At 52.5% G+C, this 19793-nt stretch overlaps 1 protein-coding gene across 2 annotated transcripts in view; it reads right to left on the bottom strand.

Annotated features, from left to right (window-relative positions):
• MYH11 (myosin heavy chain 11) overlaps positions 1–19793 on the bottom strand; it is a 125518-nt gene that overhangs the window by 4614 nt on the left and 101111 nt on the right. For both annotated transcript variants that reach the window (XM_082644054.1, XM_082644055.1), the window contains 17 exons: positions 19653–19776; positions 18612–18783; positions 16954–17166; positions 15656–15800; positions 12499–12705; positions 10886–10990; positions 10645–10797; positions 10174–10422; positions 8428–8640; positions 7880–8092; positions 7513–7674; positions 7009–7137; positions 6618–6706; positions 6062–6185; positions 5250–5458; positions 4224–4332; positions 3975–4147 (listed from right to left, as the gene is read on the bottom strand). In XM_082644054.1, coding sequence (XP_082500180.1) covers positions 3975–4147; positions 4224–4332; positions 5250–5458; positions 6062–6185; positions 6618–6706; positions 7009–7137; positions 7513–7674; positions 7880–8092; positions 8428–8640; positions 10174–10422; positions 10645–10797; positions 10886–10990; positions 12499–12705; positions 15656–15800; positions 16954–17166; positions 18612–18783; positions 19653–19776 — 2789 coding nt within the window. The remainder of the gene's footprint in view (positions 1–3974; positions 4148–4223; positions 4333–5249; positions 5459–6061; positions 6186–6617; positions 6707–7008; positions 7138–7512; positions 7675–7879; positions 8093–8427; positions 8641–10173; positions 10423–10644; positions 10798–10885; positions 10991–12498; positions 12706–15655; positions 15801–16953; positions 17167–18611; positions 18784–19652; positions 19777–19793) is intronic.

Genomic DNA, 19793 nt, shown 5'->3' with positions numbered 1-19793 from the left:
TGCTCGCTGAGGAGCTGGCTAGGCTTGCCCACCTCACTCAAGGCTGTAGTGCTTGATTTTGTGCTTTTGTACATCTAGAGGACTCAGAGAAGGTGGAAAAGGTAGGACCCGTCTTCCATTTTTATGTTGTGTGCGTGTTCATATTAACTGTAAAAAATGGTTAGTCCAATGCCAGCCTGTACAGCCCAAGAAGGGTCGTTGTCTGGGGCAGAACCCAAAGAAGATGGTCAGCATGTGCTGCAAGAACCATCGGTCCCAAGAAAGGGAGCAGTGACAACAAAAGGGTGAGAGAGCTGGGGTGGCTGACGGCTCTCCCGCTGCTCAGCCCGCCTCCGAGGAAGGGCAGCATCCGGTCAGCAGCCGAGCAAGTGCTGGGGGGTCCAGCAGTGGGGACGCACCACCCCTCACCTTGCACGGGCAGGGGGCTCCTTCCCAAATCCCTGTTCTCTGAGCCAGTTGCTCTCTTTCCCCTCCTGGAAGGGGTTCGGGCTTTCCCCTTGTCTCGTGCAGTGGTTCTCAGAGTCTGGAGTTGAGATGCCAGGTGATTGCAGAGGGTTCCTAGGTATGCCCTCGGACTGCTGAATTGCACAGTAAGAAAGGTATTCCCTTTTCCACTCGTAAATACGTCTGATTATGTCAGAAAATTTGTTTGGTGCTAATGTCTTTGTCATTCCCTTTTTAACTGAGAAGTCTGCCTTCAGATCATAGTCATCAGTTTGTGGCCACAATAGCTAGAACTCACTATTGTTTAGTTTTCACTGTTTTAACTTCATTGTGACCTGTTGATGCAAGGCATGCTGGTTTAACAGTACAGGGGTGGTAGGTTTCATTTGTAAATTGACATATGTATGATTAAATAGTTAATTTCAAAGAAAACATCAAGTCAACAAAAGTACAGGTGGTAAGGCAAAATGGCAAAGGTGGTACGAGAATGCCTGAGGTTGGAGAAACATCACCTCTGACTCAACAATTGAAGGTTTATTCTGTGCCCAGCACTATCCCAGACACTGGGGATGAATAAGCAGACAAAGCCTCTGTGTTCATGGGCTCGCAGGCCAAGAGTGAGAACAGACTGTGTACGAGATAAGTAAAAGAAATAGCAAGTTCCATGATGACAAGTGGGTAAGAGAGAGGAGAATGGTAAAGAGTAAGGTAGGAAATTCTAGTAACATGGGTGAGTGAACACCTGCAGGAAGGGAAGGAGGGGCCAGCTAGTGCAGCAAGCTGGGGGAGGGGCATTCCAGGCAGAGAGAGCAGCCAGTGCAAGGGCCTTGAGGCAGTGTAGGACGAGGTGGAGGTGGAGGGGTAATTTAGGAGGCAGAGTACAGAGATCACGTAGGGCCTAGTGGAACTAACCATTGTGAAGATGTTACTTTGGCTCTGAGTGAGGTGGAGCCCCCATAGAGGGCTCCAAGCAAAGGAGGGACGTGATCCAGTTCCATTTCTGTGTTGAGAACAGACTGTAAGGGGCCAGTATGGATGCAGAGAGGCCCACAAGGAGGCTGAGAAAGTTGTCTAGATGGGAGGAGAGGGTAGCTTGGACTAGGGTGGCAAGCAGTGGTTCGATTCTGGATGTAGAGTATTCTTTAAGGGAGAGTTGACCAGATTTCCCAACAGTGGATGCAGGGTGTAAAGGAGAGAGAAAAATAAAGAATGAGCACAAGGTTTGCAGCCTGGATTAATGGCAACTTTCAGCTGCAGAGGATTGTGAGAAGCTGGTTTTGGGGTGAAGGGGTTCAGTCAGGGCCCAGGTTGGGGTATGTTTAGGTGTGAACTGCCTGTTAGGCATTGAATGGGAATGTCAAGGAGGTCTGGAATCCTAAGAAGTCTGGGCTGGAGATAAACTAGGAAGTCACTAGCTATAGATGGAACTTTGAAGCCACCAGGCTGGTTCAGATCACCTAAGGAATGAGCAGCAGTAGGGATGGAGAGAGGACCAGGATGGCGCCCTGGGGCAGGAAGACAAGGTGGGGGTGGGGGGGTGGGGAGAGGACCAGGATGGCACTCTGGGCAGACCAACAGCAACTGGGCTTTGAGATGAGGTACCAGCAGAAGAGATGAAACATGGCCAGAAAGGTAGGAAGGATACCAGGTGAGGGTGGTATCCGGGAGGCCCAGTAAAGAGGAGTGATGGGCTATAGCATATGCTGCTGAGTCAGGTGAGGATTGAGGACTGACCACTGAGTTAGAGTTTTGTGGTAACAGCAGGGAAGCGGGGTTAGGTTTGTTCACCTAATGGAATGGCTCAGTGAGAGAGAACACGTCACAAGGGAGAAGGGCAGGACTTTCAGGAACAACGTCCTCAGTTAAACAAGAGGGGGTGGGTCTGATGTGGGGTGGACCTCAATTGGTGCTGGACAGTTGAGCACAGAAACGGGGGGAAAAAATAGAGGAAATGAGCATAGATGTAGGGAGGTGTGTCGATAGGGAAGTGGGGGCTTGTCTATACTTCATGATAGTTTCCATTTTTCCATTAAATAGGAAGTGAAGTCATCAGCTGAGAGTGAGGATGGCAGGGATAGTAAGTTTAGGGAGAGTGAAAAGCAGATGCCTAAGGGGGGAGGGCTGAGAGGATGGGGGAGGGGTGAGAGGAGGCGGGGACTGAGAGGAATGGGGAGGCAAAAGTCCAGGCAGCACTAAGTGAGGTCAGCTTGGTTCCACGATTTAGTTTCCAGTGGAAGTGGCAGCACGCCTGTTTGCTTTTCCACACTGCTTTGAGCTGCAGAAGGTGGGCAGTTGGGTTTAATTTGGCTTGTGGTGGTTTTGTTTTGTTTTTTTTTTTTTTTCTGTACGCGGGCCTCTCACTGCTGTGGCCTCTCCCGTCACGGAGCACAGGCTCCGGATGCGCAGGCCCAGCGGCCACGGCTCGCGGGCCCAGCCGCTCCGCAGCATGTGGGATCCTCCCGGACCGGGGCACGAACCCGTGTCCCCTGCATCGGCAGGCGGACTCTCAACCACTGCGCCACCAGGGAAGCCCCTTGGCTTGTGTTTTAACCAAGTCAGCACAACACAGCAGGAGGGGAGACCAGAGTGTGGAGGATGTGGGAGAGGCTGACCATAACCATAGAGTCGGTGGGGCTGCGAGAGGATGAGAGGATGAGCCGAGGGGTTGGAGACCCCGGCGGAGACAGAGGGAGTGAGCTAAAGAAAAGTGGTGGCAGGCAGATGATGGGTGCTTGATGGTCACATTAGGGCTGAGAGTTACTGGGAATGCCCGGGGAGTGGCAGGGTCCTGGAGGAGAGAACGTTGTGGACTTGAGAGGCTGGATCACCCACCTGCTGTGGGGTGTGAGCGAGTGTGATAGGAAGTACAGAGCTAAAACCTCCAGGGAACCAGGTGGACCAGGGGATGGGAAGGAGCCCTGAGGAGCGGGGGAGCACCCACCCCCTTCAGGCTCAGAGGTTCAGGGGTGTGGGAGAGAAAACAACCCCAGTCCACTTACGGCAGAGGGTCCTGACTGACTGTGGGTGATGGCCCCCCCGGGGGACGTTGGGGAAGTGCCACTGCATCTAGTGGGTGGAGGCTAGGGATGCTGCTCAACATCCTACAGTGCACAGGGCAGCCCATGATAAAGAATTTTTCAGCCCTGAATGGCAATAGTGCAGAGAAACGCCGAGTTAGGGAAAGGTGGGGAAGAGAAAGTCCAGAAAAGAGGTTAAGAGAGAAGGGATTCTGCAGATGTTGATGACACAGGGAAGAAAGGTCTCAGGAGATGGAGGTGCTGCCGCCTCCTCCTCCTCACCTGGAGGATGGGATGGGAGCGGTTGCTAGGACAGAAGGGGTGCTGCTCAGAGGGAGGGCCCCTGTGATCTGGGCCCCGCCCACATCCAGCACATGCTGGTGCTGCGTACATGCTGCTGAGCCAGAGAGCTGCGAGGGCTTTGGGGAAAGGGGCTCTGAGCCACTGTGGAGGTTTCAGGCCGACCTGTGCACCCAGCCCGTGAGACGAGGCCCCCGGGGGCTGGTCCCTCACCTGAGCTTGCTCTTGAGCGCTGTCACCTCCCGGCCCATGGCCTCGTTGCTCTCTGTGGCCTCATCCAGCTCCCGCTGCAGCTTCCTGCGGTTGGCGTTGATGCGTTGGGACTCTTCCTCCGCCTCCTCCAGCTGCCTCTTGAGTTGCTTGACCCTCGTGTTTCCTTTCTCAGCCTGTCAAGGAGAGGCCCGAGGGTCGGGGGGTCTGTGTCAGGGCTTGCGGGGCTGGGAGGGGGCGGGGCAGGGTTACCTGCTCCTTGTACTGCTCTGCCATTTTGCGCTCGTCTTCCACCTGCAGCAGGGCCTCCTTCAGCTTCTTGTCCTTCTGCTTCAGCGACTTGGTGGCCGCCTGTTTCTCTCTGCACACACAGGGGAAGTGGGGATGTGTCGGTTGGGGAGGGCCTCCCTAGCAGTCGGTGTGTAAACCAGACCAGCATGGCCCACGGTGGGCACTTTTCCTGAGCCCAAATCAGGGCTCATCCTGAGAATAATGTTCGTCCATGAAAAGGAATGAAGTGCTGACATCGGCTACAGCACAGGGGAGCCTTGAAAATATGCTCCGTGAAAGAAGCCAGTCACAAAAGGCCTCGTGATGTATGATCCCACTTTACAAAGTGTCCAGAATAGACAACAGAGACAGAAAGTAAATCAGTGGTTGGCCGGGGATGGTAAATAGAGGGTGATGGTTAAGGATACAGGGCTGCTTACTGGTGATGATGGCGTTCTACAGTTGACTTTGGTGAGCGTGTGCCTATGAATTGTACACTGAAAGCCACTGAACGGTACACTTTAAATGTGTGCACTGTGTGGTATGTGAGTTATCCGTAAAGCCACCACCGAAAGCAAAAACAGTGCAAGGATCTCGACCCTATCTGATGGTCATGAATGTGCTGTGACCTTACAGCTCAGGGACCGTACTTAAGTGAGAAGCCTTCCCATGTTTCTGTGGGCTGATTTGAATGTTTTGTGTACCCATTAATGTGACATCCTGCAGACACACGTTAGGCAAAGTGACATGAGCTCCTGGGAAGTCTGGCCGACATCACTGAAGAGTCATGCTGCTTAGAGCAGCTAATGTCTCAGAGGCTTACTCCGGGCCAGGCTAGGGCGCAGCACCTTCCTATGTTCTCACTCAGTTCTCCCAACACAGCTGCAGCACGGGTACCACTGAGCTGATTTCTCAGCCAGAACTGATGCCCAGAGAGGCTGACTGACCCCCGACATCCCGCCACTCACCGGCAAGCCGGCTGTCATTCGGGAGCTGTTCCCACCGTACCTGGCCTCCTGCTCGACCTGCTCCTCTAGCTGTGCGATCTTGGCCTCCAGAGCTGCAATGGTGGACTTGAACTTGGACTTGACTGCCCCCTCCATCTCTTGCAGCTTGCTCCGCAGCTCCTTGTTCTGGCGCTCAAGCTGCTGCCGCGCACTTTCATTCTTCTGGGCTGCGCTGCGCTCCGTGGCCAGCTCATTGTTGAGCTGATCGGCCTGGGGAGGAGGGTGAAGGTCACCAGGTGGAGGGCTTGGGAAGTGCCAGACGGTGCACTGAGATGAACGGCTCCCCCCCGCAGCCCCCAGCCTTCGTTGGCCTCTGCGCAGGTCCCTGGAGATAGAGCACCCAGAAGCCCTCCTCCTTCCCCTCCAGCAGCCAGCTCCTTCTTGGCCATCCTTGAAGACCCAGCTCAAGAGGCAGCTCCTCCAGGAAGCATCCCGGTGCCGCCCAGGTCACACGATGGGTCCCCAGCGCCCATCATGGAGCTGGCGCTCAGTGATGTCACTGAGTGCTCACTGTTGTAAGGCAGGGGCTGAGGAAAGAGCAGGAAGGAGACCGCCAAGGCCCTTGTGGGCGAGCATCGTCTACTGGAGGGAGCCACCAAAGGAGGTGCTGCAGGCCGGGTGCTGGCGTGACCAGAAGGGGAGGGAGTGGACGCTCGGGAGCAGACGTGCTGGGTCCCTACTCTCCCATCTTCGAGTTCTCATCCACCCCCACTGGGGCCTGGCACACAGGAGCCTGTCCTGAAGCCTTGTGAGGCTTGGAACAGGGCGGATCTGAGGCATGTGCTGCCTTGCTCCTGGCCACCCCGGCCCCACCTGCTGTGTGGCCTTCCGGACTCGGTCACTCATGGCCTCCATGTTGCCTTGCTCTTCCTCCAGCTCCTCCTCCAGCTGCGCGATGCGGGCCTCCAGGCGGCGCTTCTCGTCCTGCAGTGTGTTCCTAAGGGAAAGGCAGCCGCTCTGGGGCCTCCAGCCTCCACTCAGAGGCTTAGAGAGCTTCCTTCCTTGGAGAAGCAATGCCTCAGGGTTGCCGCCTTTTATAACTGAGGCTCAGAGAGGCTTAGAGGCTTGTCCAAGGGTACACAGCGGGAAGTGGGGAGCCAATTGGTGTCAGCAAAGCCAGGCCTGGGATGACGATAAGCTCCCTCCTCCCCGACGTCCCCAGATGCCACGTCCCCACCATGCCATTCATTCAGAATGAGTGAAACTGGCTATACCCTCAAATAGGGTGTGAGAACCCCATGACCCCTGTCACAAGCTCAGCTGAACGTTCTATCATTTTCAGCATTAAATGGGGTCCAGGAGACTCCTCTGACTGCCTCTCCCTCATCATCTGAGTCTAGGCACCCCCTTTTCCCCATGAGGCTCATACCTTCCAGAAACGCTGCTGGCCAGTTCCTCAGCCAGCTCCTCCTTCTCCAGGTCTGCCTGCTTGCGAGCCCTCTCGGCCGCGGCTAGATCCTGGACGGTGGCAGGTGGGGAGCAAGGAAACCTGCTGTCTGCCCGCAAAGGGCTGAGCCCACCCGAGAATCCACCCCGTTCCTGTCACCTGGCCCCCAGCCATCTCTTAAAATGGCTCGGCCTCCTCTGAGCTCAGGGGGAGGCCTGCAGATCCATCAGGGAGGAAACCCTGTGTCTTTCCCCACCCTCGCTATGGGGCCCACCCGTGTGGAATGCTGGACGAGGGTGCACGAGCTGGGGTTGCCCGGGGCTGCTATCACGTTATCCTCATCAGGGCTCTCGCAGCAAGAAGAAGCCTTTACCTCCTGTAGCTGCATGAGGTCTGCCTCCAAGCTCTTGGCCTTCTTCTCATTCTCTTTGGCCGTGGCAAAGATCTCATCCCGGGAGGCGCGGGCGTCTTCCAGCTCTCTCTGGAAGTCCTTCATCTGAGCCTGCGTGGTCAACAAGCGGGACCAGCTAAGAGGTCCTTACTCACTGAGTCCTGCTGCCCAAATTACCTTTCTGTGCTAACCCTAAGATTTCCCACGATTGACCACAGAGCCCTCAGCCTCACATGGCCAGGTGGCTGCCTGGGGCACGGTTCTGGATGGGCTTCGCAGACCTGAGGAGCGGTGCTGAGATCTGGGGGCCGCAGCCAAACACCTGATGTTGCCCCCCCACCCCCAGGGCAGGAAACAGCCCCCAAAGCTAAAGGGTGATGGAAAAGCACCAGGTGACCAGGCACCGGCGACAGAGGGAGGCCTGTGTCCTCCCACTGCTGCTGACCTGGCTTCCCCCGCGCGCCCGGCCCTCGGGGCATCACCCACCTGCAGTTTTCGTAGCTGCTTGATGGCTTCCTCCCTCCCCTTAATGGCCGAGTCGGCCTGCAGCTCCAGGTCCTTCAGGTCCCCTTCCAGCTTCTTCTTGGCCGCCACCGCCAGGGCACGTTGCTTTCTCTCGTCTTCCAGTTCCGTCTCGTACTCGTGAAGCTGAGCAAGGAGAGAGACGTGCGCTGCCGGGCAAGGCCTCCCCTAGGATCCCTTCCCAGCGCCTAGGTTTGCACAACCACCTGCAAGGTGGGTTTCTCATCCCCAGGTCAAAGGTGAGAGATCAGAGTCTCCATGAAACCAGGAAGTGGAGGTGGGAGGAAGGAAGCAGGCCGCCCCACCTCCCCTTCCCCCCCCAATAGGTTACCTGCCTCTGGAGCTGCCTCCTCTTTTCTTCATTCTGCTCGTCCCGGGCCTGGAGATCCCGCTCGAACTGGCCCTTCAGGGCCTGCATGTTGACCTCCAGCCTCAGCTTGGCATCTTCTGTCGCCTGCAGCTCATCCTCGAGCTCTTCCAGCTGGGTCTTCATCTCCTCCATCTGGGTTTCCAGGGCCCGCTTGGACTTCTCCAGCTCATGGACCTTTTACATAAGGGTTGACGTCACGAAGATGGTCGGGCAGCCCCCAGTGACAGCTCATCAAGATCAGGGACGTGGCTTTTGCCACCCTCAAGATGCATGACCAGGAGTCCAGACCAGAGCCATCCTCTCGGAACCCTTGACTCAGAACCCACCCCCAAATGCAGTTCCCAACCAGGCCCCTTCTTTGCATCAGCCCGAGGGACTTCCTCCAATTCCTGATTATTGCTTAGCATGAAGGAGGCATGGAGCCCCCTCCTTCCCCCGTGGACTGATAAATAGCACAGAGAGTGGGTGGGTGAAACGTAGACAAGCAAAGATGATGAAGAGCCACTTACGTTCTTGCCCACGTCGTCCTTGGAGCTAACCAGATCCTCCATCTCAGCTTTGAGCATTTTGTTGGTCCTCTCAAGCTCCTCTTTGGCTTCTAAGGCCTCCTCAAGGGCCCGTGCCAGTGACAGGGCCTTGGTTTCCTTTTCCCTGGCTTCCGCCTCGGCTCTGTCCCTTTCGTCCGCATATTTGGAAGAGATGTTTTTCTCCTCGGCCAACAACTGCAACACAGCAGAAGACCCAGAGGTGAGCTTAGGCATGCCCGAGGGTCGGCTGCATTGCACTGCAAATACGGGGAAGAAGCCTTGTGTCCAGCTGAACTTGTCCTGGTGCAGGTGGAAGGAAGTCATGTGTCTAAGCAAGCAGTTTATAATAAGACTGCTCCCCGACTTCGAGATCAACCTTCTGCAGAGCCAGCATCCACTGAATCTCTGTGCTTGGAAATCACTGACGCTGCCCATGTTGGTTAGAATGCGCTGTGACCAAGGTCAGGGTGACATTTAATCTTCCCAGAGGCCAATTATTCTTTTGTTGTTTCATGGCCACAGTCGCTCGCTCACAAGAGTAGCCTATGAGCCGCAGTAGGGCAATGGTGAATGGTGGATGGATCTGCACACAGTTCCCCCTCTGCCTGGAGAAGCAGTTCCAAGAACACACCATACTGACGTTAATCTCAGCTTTAGAAGGAGAGAGCAGTATACACCGTAACATCCAAAACCCAGACTGCCAGAATTCAACAAAGGCAAGTAACAGGGACTCCCAAACAGCAGTCAACACAAAAACTCTCCACTGTTTGCGGCAGGAAAATAATAAAGCAGCCTCAGACCCTGGGCCAGGTAATGAAACTGCAGATTAGAAGCAGTGAGGACAAGCTGTCAGCACAGGGAAGGGATGGCTGGTAGAAGAGGGAAGAATCCCAAAGTCCAATCCCAAAACTGATGTTTGGAATAAATCCCAAGTCACTTGTAAACCAAATCATATTTACTAAATCTGAGTAACGTATATTAAAGGTTGGTATTTAGGGGTTTGGGTCATACAGATGTATGCATTTATCAGAACTCAGTGAGTGTACACTTAAGATTTACACATTTCATTGTATGTATTCAAGGGAAGAAAAAATATTTTAAAAATGAACCCTAGTTTTTATACGCAATGCTGAGGTATCAAGGGAGAGATGTACAAATGTCTGTAATTTGCTTTGAAATGCATCCAAAAGATACAAATGACAGATGCAATACACCCTTATAAATAGTGTGTGATAAAGTCTGTGTGGTAAAGCATTAATGATTGAAGCCAGGTGGTGGTGTACAGGTGTTCACGGTATAGTGCTTTCCGCTTTGCTGTGTGCTCAAGACTCTCTGTGATGAAATGTTAGGGAACAGTGGTATTTCAAGGGTAGATACTTTAAATTACTTGGAAATCTCAGCAGGTACTCAATAAATACTCGCGAGTAAATAAAATCAGTAAACCTCATTCCTTATCGGGGCTAGAGCCCAAGGCATGACTGGGTTTCTAGATGGCCCTTAAGGTGGTGGGACCCGGAAAGTCACAGTTACTGAGGCTTTGTCACTTTCCTCCCTCTGACCAAGAAGCCCTAACTACTGTTTCACACAAAGCAGGCTAGGCTTCCATCGCGTCCAGCAAAGCCTGGATCGGATGCTGATACACACGCAGCAGCCACACTGGATACTTTGCAGACCCGATTCCCCCCAGCCAGGGTCCATGAGCAGAGTGGAGGTCCCTCCAGCCCCTACCTGATCAAACTTCTTCTGCTTCTTTTCCAGGTTGGACACCAGTTGCCGCTGGTTGTCCAAATCAACGACCAGGTCATCCAGCTCTTGCTGAAGCCTGTTCTTGGTCTTTTCCAGTTTGTCATAAGCAGCTGCCTTCTCTTCGTACTGCTGGGTGAGGCCTTCAATTTCCTTCTGGAACCTCTTCTTGCCCTCTTCCAGGGATTCCACGGTGCTGGCAAAGTCCTGCAGTTTCTTCTTCGAATCGGAGAGCTGAAATGGCAGTGTCCAGGGTGGGGTGAGAGGAGGGTGGTGAGGGATTCCCATCCCTGCGCCCCTGAGAAGCAAAGACCACTGTCTCATTGAAGAAACTCAACAGCAGGGGGAGCTGGCGAGCCAAGCAAAATGGCACCACCGTTCTACCACAATCGGATCGGAGCCACTGATCTACCCTTAAGGGCTCAGGCCCAGAAAAGCAAGGACATGCAGGGGCACCTGGATGTTCAGAGTGGAGATGTGGCGCTCCAGGTTCTGCTTGGCCTCCATCTCCTCGTCCAGCTGGTCCTGTAGGCTGTTCCTCTCATCCTCCAGCTGGCGCAGCTTGGTGGACACATTGAGCTTCTGGCGGGTTTCTTCTTGAAGCAGCTCCTATGGAAAGGACACATGGAAGTCTAGGGGCCCACCCCCAGGAAGGTCGTACCCCAGGTGCCTCTGGCTGATGTGGCACGATACCCACCTGGGTGTCCTGGAGCTGGGACCCAAGGGATGCCACGTCCTTGGCCAGTTTGATGGCCTTCCCCTCTGCCTCGTTGAGCATCCCCGTGACACTCTCGACTTCATTCTGAGGGTGCCGAGAGACTGGTTAGTCGGAACCTCTAGAACAGGATCCCCATTAAGTAAGAGGAGGCCTTTGTACTCAGTGATAGGCCTTGGGGTATCCACTGTGAAATACCCATGAGCTAGGGGCCCTGGTCATGGTCACTCCATGGTCCCCCAGGGAAGTACATTGCATACAAGTTGCAATCTCTGGCTGTAGACTCTGGTTCTAGGACCCTGTGAGAGCCCTGTTAGACTGTAGTTAGACTGTGCTGACTGGGCCCTGAGCCCTCTAAATGGATCCTGGATCCTTGCCAAGGTTGGCAAAGATGAAGCAGCAGGTCTGAGGCTCCAGACACTGAACAATGGTCTGGACTCACTCACTCCCTAAAGTGGGGGAAGAGACTGCAGGTGGCACTTCCACTTCCAAGGGTCCTGTCCCTACCACCCCTCTTCTTCACCCCTGCTCTTCGCCCTTTCACTGACTCTTATGGCAAAACCAAAGACGCAGACACTAAAGGTAAAAAGCCTTCTAACTTGTCTCTGCCTTTTACTCCAGGAGCTGGTATCTCTGAGCAAGTCCTTTCGGAGATAGCTGCCCACCGTCTGTCCTCTTCCCATTTACAGGAAGGACATAAATGATCTTGACTCCACTCCTTCAGGACGTTGCTTGTATTAGGACAGCAAAACCCCGTGCCCAACTGCATGTGGAAAAATTCATACTTAACGCTGCCCTGCACCCTCATCCCAGGCTCTAGGTGCATTAAATCCTTATCAGAAGTGGGGCCGTATCCCACGAATGGCAAGTCAGGCCAAGTGTCTATTCAAAGCTAATTAAGACCAAAGAAAACCAGACCATGTCGTTCTTCAACTTAAAACCCATCAGTGGTTTCCCATCACTCAGAGTAAAGACCAACATACATATAATAGGGCCTTGAAGGCCCTGTGTCCTCTGGCCACAACCTACCTCTCCAATCCCATTTTGTGCCACATTTCCCCTTCCATTCGGCATCTAGCTCTACTGGCCTTACGTGATCTCCTAATTTCCCGCTTACCGCCGGGCCTTTACACATGCTGCTCCCTCTGCCTGTAAGTAGATAGACTTCTTATCTGTCAGACTATACATCATCTTTCTTAGGGAAGCCTTTCCTGACCCCTCCTCCTGCAGCCCAGGCACCCATATTATTTACACTTACTGCATTATGTGCCTCTGCTTTCCAGCAGCATTTTACGTTCATTTATGTGGTTATTAATGTCTTTCCCTTCACTAGTCTGGAGTTCTGGGGCAGGGACAGTATCTGTCTGCTTCCTTGCTCTTGTATCTCAGGATTAAACATGGTGTCTGGCATACAGCAGGCACTCAATAAATACTCACTGAGTGGAAGAGAGTTTTTAAAGATTAAATTGAATAGGGTGACCATCTCATCTCCCCAAGGAATGTAACCAGAGGAAACGGACTTGCTTTGCCACAAGAGAGGCTTTGTTAGCCAGAAGAGCCTCATCCCTCAAGGGTCCCAGCGAAGCCTGCCTCACCTGCAGTTTGTGGACCTTGTCATTGAGCTCGGCCCGGGCCCGTTCTCCATCGCTGCACTTGGACTGCAGCTCCTGCAGCTGCACCTCCAGCTTCTTCTTCTTGTGCTCCACCTCCTGCTTGGCTTGGCTCAGGACACGCAGCTCTCCAGCCAGGTCTGCGTTCTCTTTCTCCAGCGCCTGCTTGTTCTTGTCCAGGTTGGCCTTGGCCTGACCAAAGAGGCAGAGGGGAGGGAAGGTGTTACAGCCATGGCTGGGCGAGCATTTAAGATAGGGACCTGTGCTGTCGGGGGATCTTTCTCTTTCCTTTCCCCTCCCTAAGTCCGGGGACCTGTGCCCCCCGCCTCAGGGGAGGGACCCGGCACAGTGAAGAACACACAGTCACCAGTAAGACTTTTTGGATTCCGTTTTCCTAAAGCACAGAGGTTGCAAACTGGCATCCCCTGGGCTGCATCAACCCTGCCATCCTGTCCTGTTTAATCCATGCAGTACCTTTTAACATTTTAATTAAGAAATACCACATAAAAATCTGGATTCCCAGCTTCTCTTTTTAAAAATCAAATGTTCTATTTCATGGCTAGGTGGTTGTTACACTAGTGAATACATTTGTCAAAATTATTGAACTATACATGTAAAATTGGTGCATTTTGCTGCATATACCTCTGTAAGTCTGACTTTCAAAAAAACAAACTAAAGATCTGGAAACAGAGGTCTTGCCTTCCTCCAGGGTAACAATCAGCTGGATCTGCAATAGCAGCCAGCCCTGTAAATAGGGCAGTCACACTCCACTTGGCCCCAGTCCCCACCATTCCCTATTGTCCATCAAGTTTATCATTGAATGTACACTGCCATTTCTGTGAAAGTTTAGAGAATGTTATTTTATCTAACTAGCTCATGTAGGTGCATGAGTTTCTCCAAGAAAAAAAGTATTTTGGGAAAAAGCAGAAGAAGGGAGGGCCCTTCTCCCAGGGCTGTAGGGAGGAGGAAAGAAGCAAGAGAGAAGTGTGGGTCCCAAGAGCAGAGGAAGCAACAGTGGGCTCACCCTCAGCCCCCAGGAAGGTGCTGTGCAGTGTCCAGGCAGCCTCAGAAACCATTCCTCTGCTCCAGGTGTGACTAAGAGCTGATGGGACCTCAGACAGGGACAAAGTGCCTCTTAGGGTAACAGTGCAGATTGATGAGCAAGGACCCTGGGGGACCTCACGGGATCTGGGCTCCCCAAAAACCTTTTTCCCAGAATGGTGGCAACACTATACACATGTAAGGGGATTCAAGATAGGAATGATGTTACAAGTTTTTCCCAACAATCTGAAAAGTTGCTAGAGGTAAAATAGTCCTCTTTTTCAACGCTCCTGAGATGGTGGACAGGCGTTCCCAGCCTCCTCTTTCTTATACAGGTCAGATGTGGATGCTGTCTGCTGGTGGCGTGAACAACTGAGGCTTTCCAAAGAGGCCAGGCTGTGAATCTGGGGTGTGGCTTCCAGCCCCTGCTCACCTCTGACTGCCACCTGGCTTGGCGCTGGTCAGTTACCTTTCCAGGCCCCACTCTTCCAAACACAGAGTAAGAGGGACACATACACCTTACTACTGTCTGGAGGGCTTACTGTTTCAGAAGGTGGGAAGAGCCCATTTGGGTTCAGATTCTATCACAATAAAAAAATAACTTCTGAACATAAAAAAAGGAAAACAATTAAAAGGGGAAATACATGTAGATAAAATTAGCAAGGTCTTATTTATCCAACACATACAAAGAACGGACAGAACGCTGAAGATTCATATTCAGACCCCATGTGACAAGTGACAAGGAGACATGAACAGGTGTCCTTTTCTCCATTTGGAGTGTGAGGGGTGTTCAGCCTGGCACAGTGAGTTTCAGCGTGGAGCCTGGAGATCTGCATTTTAGCAAAGGTCACGGGTGAAATTAAATGAGTCAGTGTCCGTAAAACGTTGGAACAGTGGCATGTAATCAGTGCTGTATGAGGGATTGCTAGCGTTATTTAAATGTACAGGAAAATTCCGAGATTCTGATAGAACCCATGGTGAACCAGCTCATAGAAGAACATTTACTTTGGCCATAGAAACAAATGCAAACTCCAACGATTTTTAGGTAACACAACAGCCATTTAATCTAGAAAGTGCAGGGGGGAAGCTGTAGCGCTGAGGATGGTATAATTCAGACTCTTAGGGAAGCAACCTGGCAGGATGTCGTAAGCTAAAAAAATTCCCTCCTGGGAATGAAATACAAGGAAATTCTCCAAAGGGAGAGAAAGTTCCCGATATGAAGCATTCAGAGTAGAGCTATTTAACTGTCTCAAGTCCCATATACCCCAAGTAGCCAACCATGGGAAAAAGAAAGATTAGATCTAGCCAGTCTCAAACTACACCAGGGGACTTCCCTGGTGGCGCACTGGCTAAGAATCCGCCTGCCAATGCAGGGGACATGGATTGGAGCCCTGGTCCGGGAAGATCCCACATGCCATGGAGCAACTAAGCCCATGCACCACAACTACTGAGCCTGCGCTCTAGAGCCCATGAGCCTAGACAGAGCCCATGCTCTGCAACAAGAGAAGCCATCGCAATGAGAAGGCCGCACACCACAACGAAGAGTAGCCCCCGCTCACCGCAACTAGAGAAGGCCCGCGCAGCAACGAGACCCAACGCAGCCAAAATTAAAAAAAAAAAAAAAACTACACCAGGGAGAGCTGTCTTGCTACTCAAATCAAATAATGATAGTCTTCTGATGTGCAGAGAAATGAAGATGGCTAGAAGGTTCTCAGTGTTGTTACCTTCCCAGAAGTTTTGCCAAACTTTGCTTATCCATAAGGGCAGTGTATAGTAGACCCTACCCTAGAGAGGCTAAGAAGTGGGTCCATAGCCAGACTGCTTGGACTCTCGCTGACTAGCTGTGTGACCTCTAGGTGCTCTGGACCTCAGTTCCTTCATGTGTAAAATGAGCTTCATTGTACCTATCCCAGTGGGTGGTTGTAAAGATTAATCAGCATAATATACAGTAAGCACTTAATAAATGCTGGCTGCCATCACTCTCATTCGAATCGTTGTAGCTTGTTACTGGTCTCAGTATAGACACTGATATGTAGTTATTTGAAGCTGTTGACATATCTTCGTGATATTTTGTTGTCACGAAAAAAGCATCGCAACTCACCCTCTTGAACTGCTCCAGCTGCTCAGTGAGCTCCTCCACGGCCTGTGTGTGCTTCTGCCTCATCTCCTGCACCTGGGCCTCGTGGGACCGGGTCTCCTCATCCAGGGCCTTCTTCAGGATTGTCACTTCCTGCTCCCTCTTGGCCCTGGACAGGAAGAACACAGTGGCTGGCGGTGGAGGAGACAGCGGTTCACCTCAGACAGTACTGTGCAGAAGAACGAGCGCTCTCCTGGGACTTGGAGCTATGGTCTTCATCATCACCCCTCCCTAGCTGTGTGACCTTGGGGGAGTCACCTAACCTCTCTGGACCTGGAATTTCCTCAAAACGAGGAGCATGCTACCTGCCCAGAACCTCCCAGGGCTGGCAAACAAATACACAAAATACAGCACATGATGTTGGAAGAATGCAAAGTGAACTGCAAAGTGTTCCGTAAATATTAACATTAGCTCTTATTTACTGAGCATGCACAATATGCCAGGCCCTGACCTAAGTTCTGGGTATATGTCATCTCATATGATATTCAGAGGCAAGAATATTATCATTTCTATTTTATAGATAAGGAAACTAAAGCTAAGAAAGAGTAAGCAGCTTGCCCAAGCTGTTGAAACCATTGTGTGATAGGACAAGAATTTGAACCCAAACAGTCTGACTCTGTGCCCATGCTCTGAGCCATTGCACTGGGCCAGTGGGAATGGAGAACATTGTGCTGGCTTCTAGGCCCAGGTAAGTGATGCAGCACAAAACCCAAAATGTGGGAAATAAATCTCCATGTTAGCGCTTGATACAGGGTGCACTCAAAGCACATTTGTGTATTTGTTGAATGAATAAGCGACCTAGTTTCACTAAAGTCAGGCAGTGACTTTCATTATCTGGCAGGTGACCTGTTCTTATGGTGGGTTTTGTTTTTGTGTTTGTTTTGTTGTTGTTGTTGGCTGTTAGCCTGCAGTGACTCTTTAATCAGAGACCAATCTAATAAATATTATTTTGAAAATTTAACACAAAACTTAGACACACACAGGAAAAGACAGGAATGAAATCCCCCAGACTGTTAACTGTGGTGGGACTGGGGGTGATGCTTTTGGTATCTACTTTCCTACAGTTTTCAAATCATTCTCTAATTGAGTATATCCTCTGACTGTGATACAAAATAAGATTAAAAATAAGCATGCTTATATTAGTTAAAGCAAAATACAATCAGGCCGATAAGCATAGGGCCTGAGGAGCCCCATGACCCAGGATCTGCTCAGGTTTGCCCCTCTCCACCAGCCGTTGCATCAGTGGGGCGGGGGCCCCTCACCTGAGCTCCTGTTGGGTGGCCGTGCTGTCCAGCGTGTCCTCCAGCTCCGTCTTCAGCGCCTCCAGCTCCTCCCCAAGGTCCCGCTTCTGCTTCTCAGCTTTGCTCCTCGCGGCCCGTTCTGAGTCCAGGTCCTCCTGGAGGTCTGAGATGTGACCCTCCAGCTCCCGGATCTTCTTCAGGGCGTTGTTCTTCTGAGTGATTTCATCATCAAGCCTGCCGGGGACGGATCCCCAGAATTAAGACCCTGGGGTCCTGAGCCCCCTGCTATCCATCCCACAATGTGGCCAAAGATGGCTTTATGGAACCAGCCTTTTGGGTTCCATACATATCAAAACATGTTTCGTTCATGTCCCGAAACACAGCAGACCACTTCTTGCCATGCTGGACGGTTTGGAGGCTTATGCAGAAACGTGGTTTCCAAGGGCAGATGTAAAAAAATAGGTCATGCTGTGCGTGTGCGTGTGTGCGTGAGAGACAAGAGGCAGAGACAGGGAGATATAGACAATACAAAGCGCTGTCCCAGACTAGCAAGGTGCCTTGTCTACATTAGGAGCCTAATAGATGCTGTCTGAATGTCAGACAATTATTCCTCCCTGGCAACTACTGGTTTATTCTTTCTTCCATCTGCTTAGCGTCTGAGTTCTACATGCAAAGCTCTTGGCCAGGCACTGATTGGGGGTGGGGCGGGGGGGATGTTAAAACCGGGGGAGGCAGTGACTGTGGGTCAGTGTGGGACATGGGGAGCCTTGCCTGAATGGCACGGAAGGGAGCTCCCTCCTGACCACTGTGGAGCTGCCTCTGGTTTTGCCCACAATGGTTGGAAAGGGACCCTCAGGAGGGAAGGCACAAGGCGGCCCATCACCCTAGCACTGTCACATGGCACAAATGGGCTGAGGGAGAGCTGGCCAGGGGATCAATCAGAAAATGGATCCCAGCCTGTCTCTCAAAAGCTGGGTGACTGTCACATGTCCCTTCACCTCCCCTGGCTCAGCTTCCTCCTCAGTGAATGGAGGCAACAGCCGCATACCTGGCCAAGTGTCTACAAAGATACTGCTTGAGCAGAACTTAGCATACAGCGAGCAGGCTAATACCCATTAGTTGTTGCTGCTGTAATACCCCCAGGGGGAAGCCGTTAGAGGGAATCCAGCTCAGAGCTGGGAGAAGGGGGCACAGAGGAAAGGGTGTGGGACACATCTCAGGGGACGGGCAGACTCTGAGGACTGCTGCATGCTGTGCGTGGGACAAGAAGGAGGGTAAAAGCTAGGGAGGAGACACATTCGCAAAAAGAAGGACCTCAGAAGGAGGGGGCAGGGGACAGGAGGGTCCTCCCAGCCTCAGACACGTGGTGTTTGCGGTGCCAACAGAACAGACTCTGTGCACAACCAGAAATCCAGAACTGGGGTGTAGACGACAAAGGCTGGGCACCCAAGAGGCAGACACAGTGGGAGAAGAGAGGATGAGTTTGGAGGGAAGAGAAGAAAGTCAAAGGCAAAGTTCTGAAGGTGCCAGCAGGACTGGAAGGCATCCGGAAAGCCTGGCCTGGGCCACCTAGCATGAGATGGAGGCCTGCCTGTAGGAGGAAGACCGAGGCCCCCGCAGATCGGCAGTGGCCCTCAGGGCACCAGCACACACTGGACCTGCCCCGCCAGCCTCGCTACCTGCCCAGGGCCGCCTGCAGCTCCTCCTCCTTCTTGGCCAGCTGCATCTTGAGCTCAGCGATCTGCGCCTGCAGGTCGGCTATCTGCTCGTGGAAGTCGCTGGCCTCACCCTCCAGCTTCCTCTTCAGCTTCTCCAGCTCCTGCCGGCTCTTCTCCTCCTTCTTCAGCCGCACTACAACAAAGCCAGGGCCCCTCAGGAGGTGGACACTACCAGAGAGACCCCTGGAGGACGAGCCTTTCTGCTCAGGCATTTCACATGGAGGAAATTCACACACACACATCCCCCCACTGGTAACTGTCCCGCCGGCACCACTGTCTTGTGGAAGGAAAGTCAGTCCTGGTGACAAGCACCTTCTGGAATTAATGTGTGTGTTCACTAAGGGTGAGCAGGCAGCTGGATAGGGTTGTCCCTTTCCTGCAGTAATCCTCCATTCTCAAATTTCCTGTCTGATATTCCTACTTTTAAAATGTCCACTCAAAACATCACTGGGGGGCTTCCCTGGTGGCGCAGTGATTGAGAGTCCGCCTGCCGATGCAGGGGACGTGGGTTCGTGCCTCGGTCCGGGAAGATCCCACATGCTGCGGAGCAACTGGGCCCGTGAGCCATGGCCGCTGAGCCTGCGCATCCGGAGCCTGTGCTCCGCAACGGGAGAGGCCACAACAGTGAGAGGCCCGCGTACCGCAAAACAAACAAACAAAAAAAAACATCACTGGGGGACTTCCCTCGTGGCGCGGTGGTTAAGAATCCGCCTGCCAATGCAGGGGACGCGGGTTCGAGCCCTGGTTCGAGAAGATCCCACATGCCGCTGAGTAACTAAGCCCGTGTGCCACAACTACTGAGCCTGCGCTCTAGAGCCCATGCTCCACAACAAGAGAAGCCACCGCAATGAGAAGCCCGCGCACCACAACGAAGAGTAGCCTCCGCTCGCCGCAACTAGAGAAAGCCCGCACGCAGCAACGAAGACCCAATGCAGCCATAAATAAATATATATATAATTTTTTAAAAAACAAAAAAAACCCATCACTGGGTAGCCGTTTTACCTTCCAGTTCTGAAATCATAGATTCGTGCTTATTTTTCAGCTTGGTAAGATTCTTGGCTTTTTCTTCCTCTTCTGCAAGATTTGTTGTTAAGTCACTAATCCTCTCTTCAAGGAGTTTTCGCTCCTTTGGGGGGAAAGAAA

This window comes from Mesoplodon mirus (genome assembly GCF_964341445.2).
Source record: "Mesoplodon mirus genome assembly, chromosome: 15".
In the NCBI taxonomy this organism is placed as follows: domain Eukaryota; kingdom Metazoa; phylum Chordata; class Mammalia; order Artiodactyla; family Ziphiidae; genus Mesoplodon; species Mesoplodon mirus.
The sequence above is the reverse complement of the archived record's forward strand: the minus strand, read 5'-3'. Positions and strand labels throughout refer to the sequence as shown.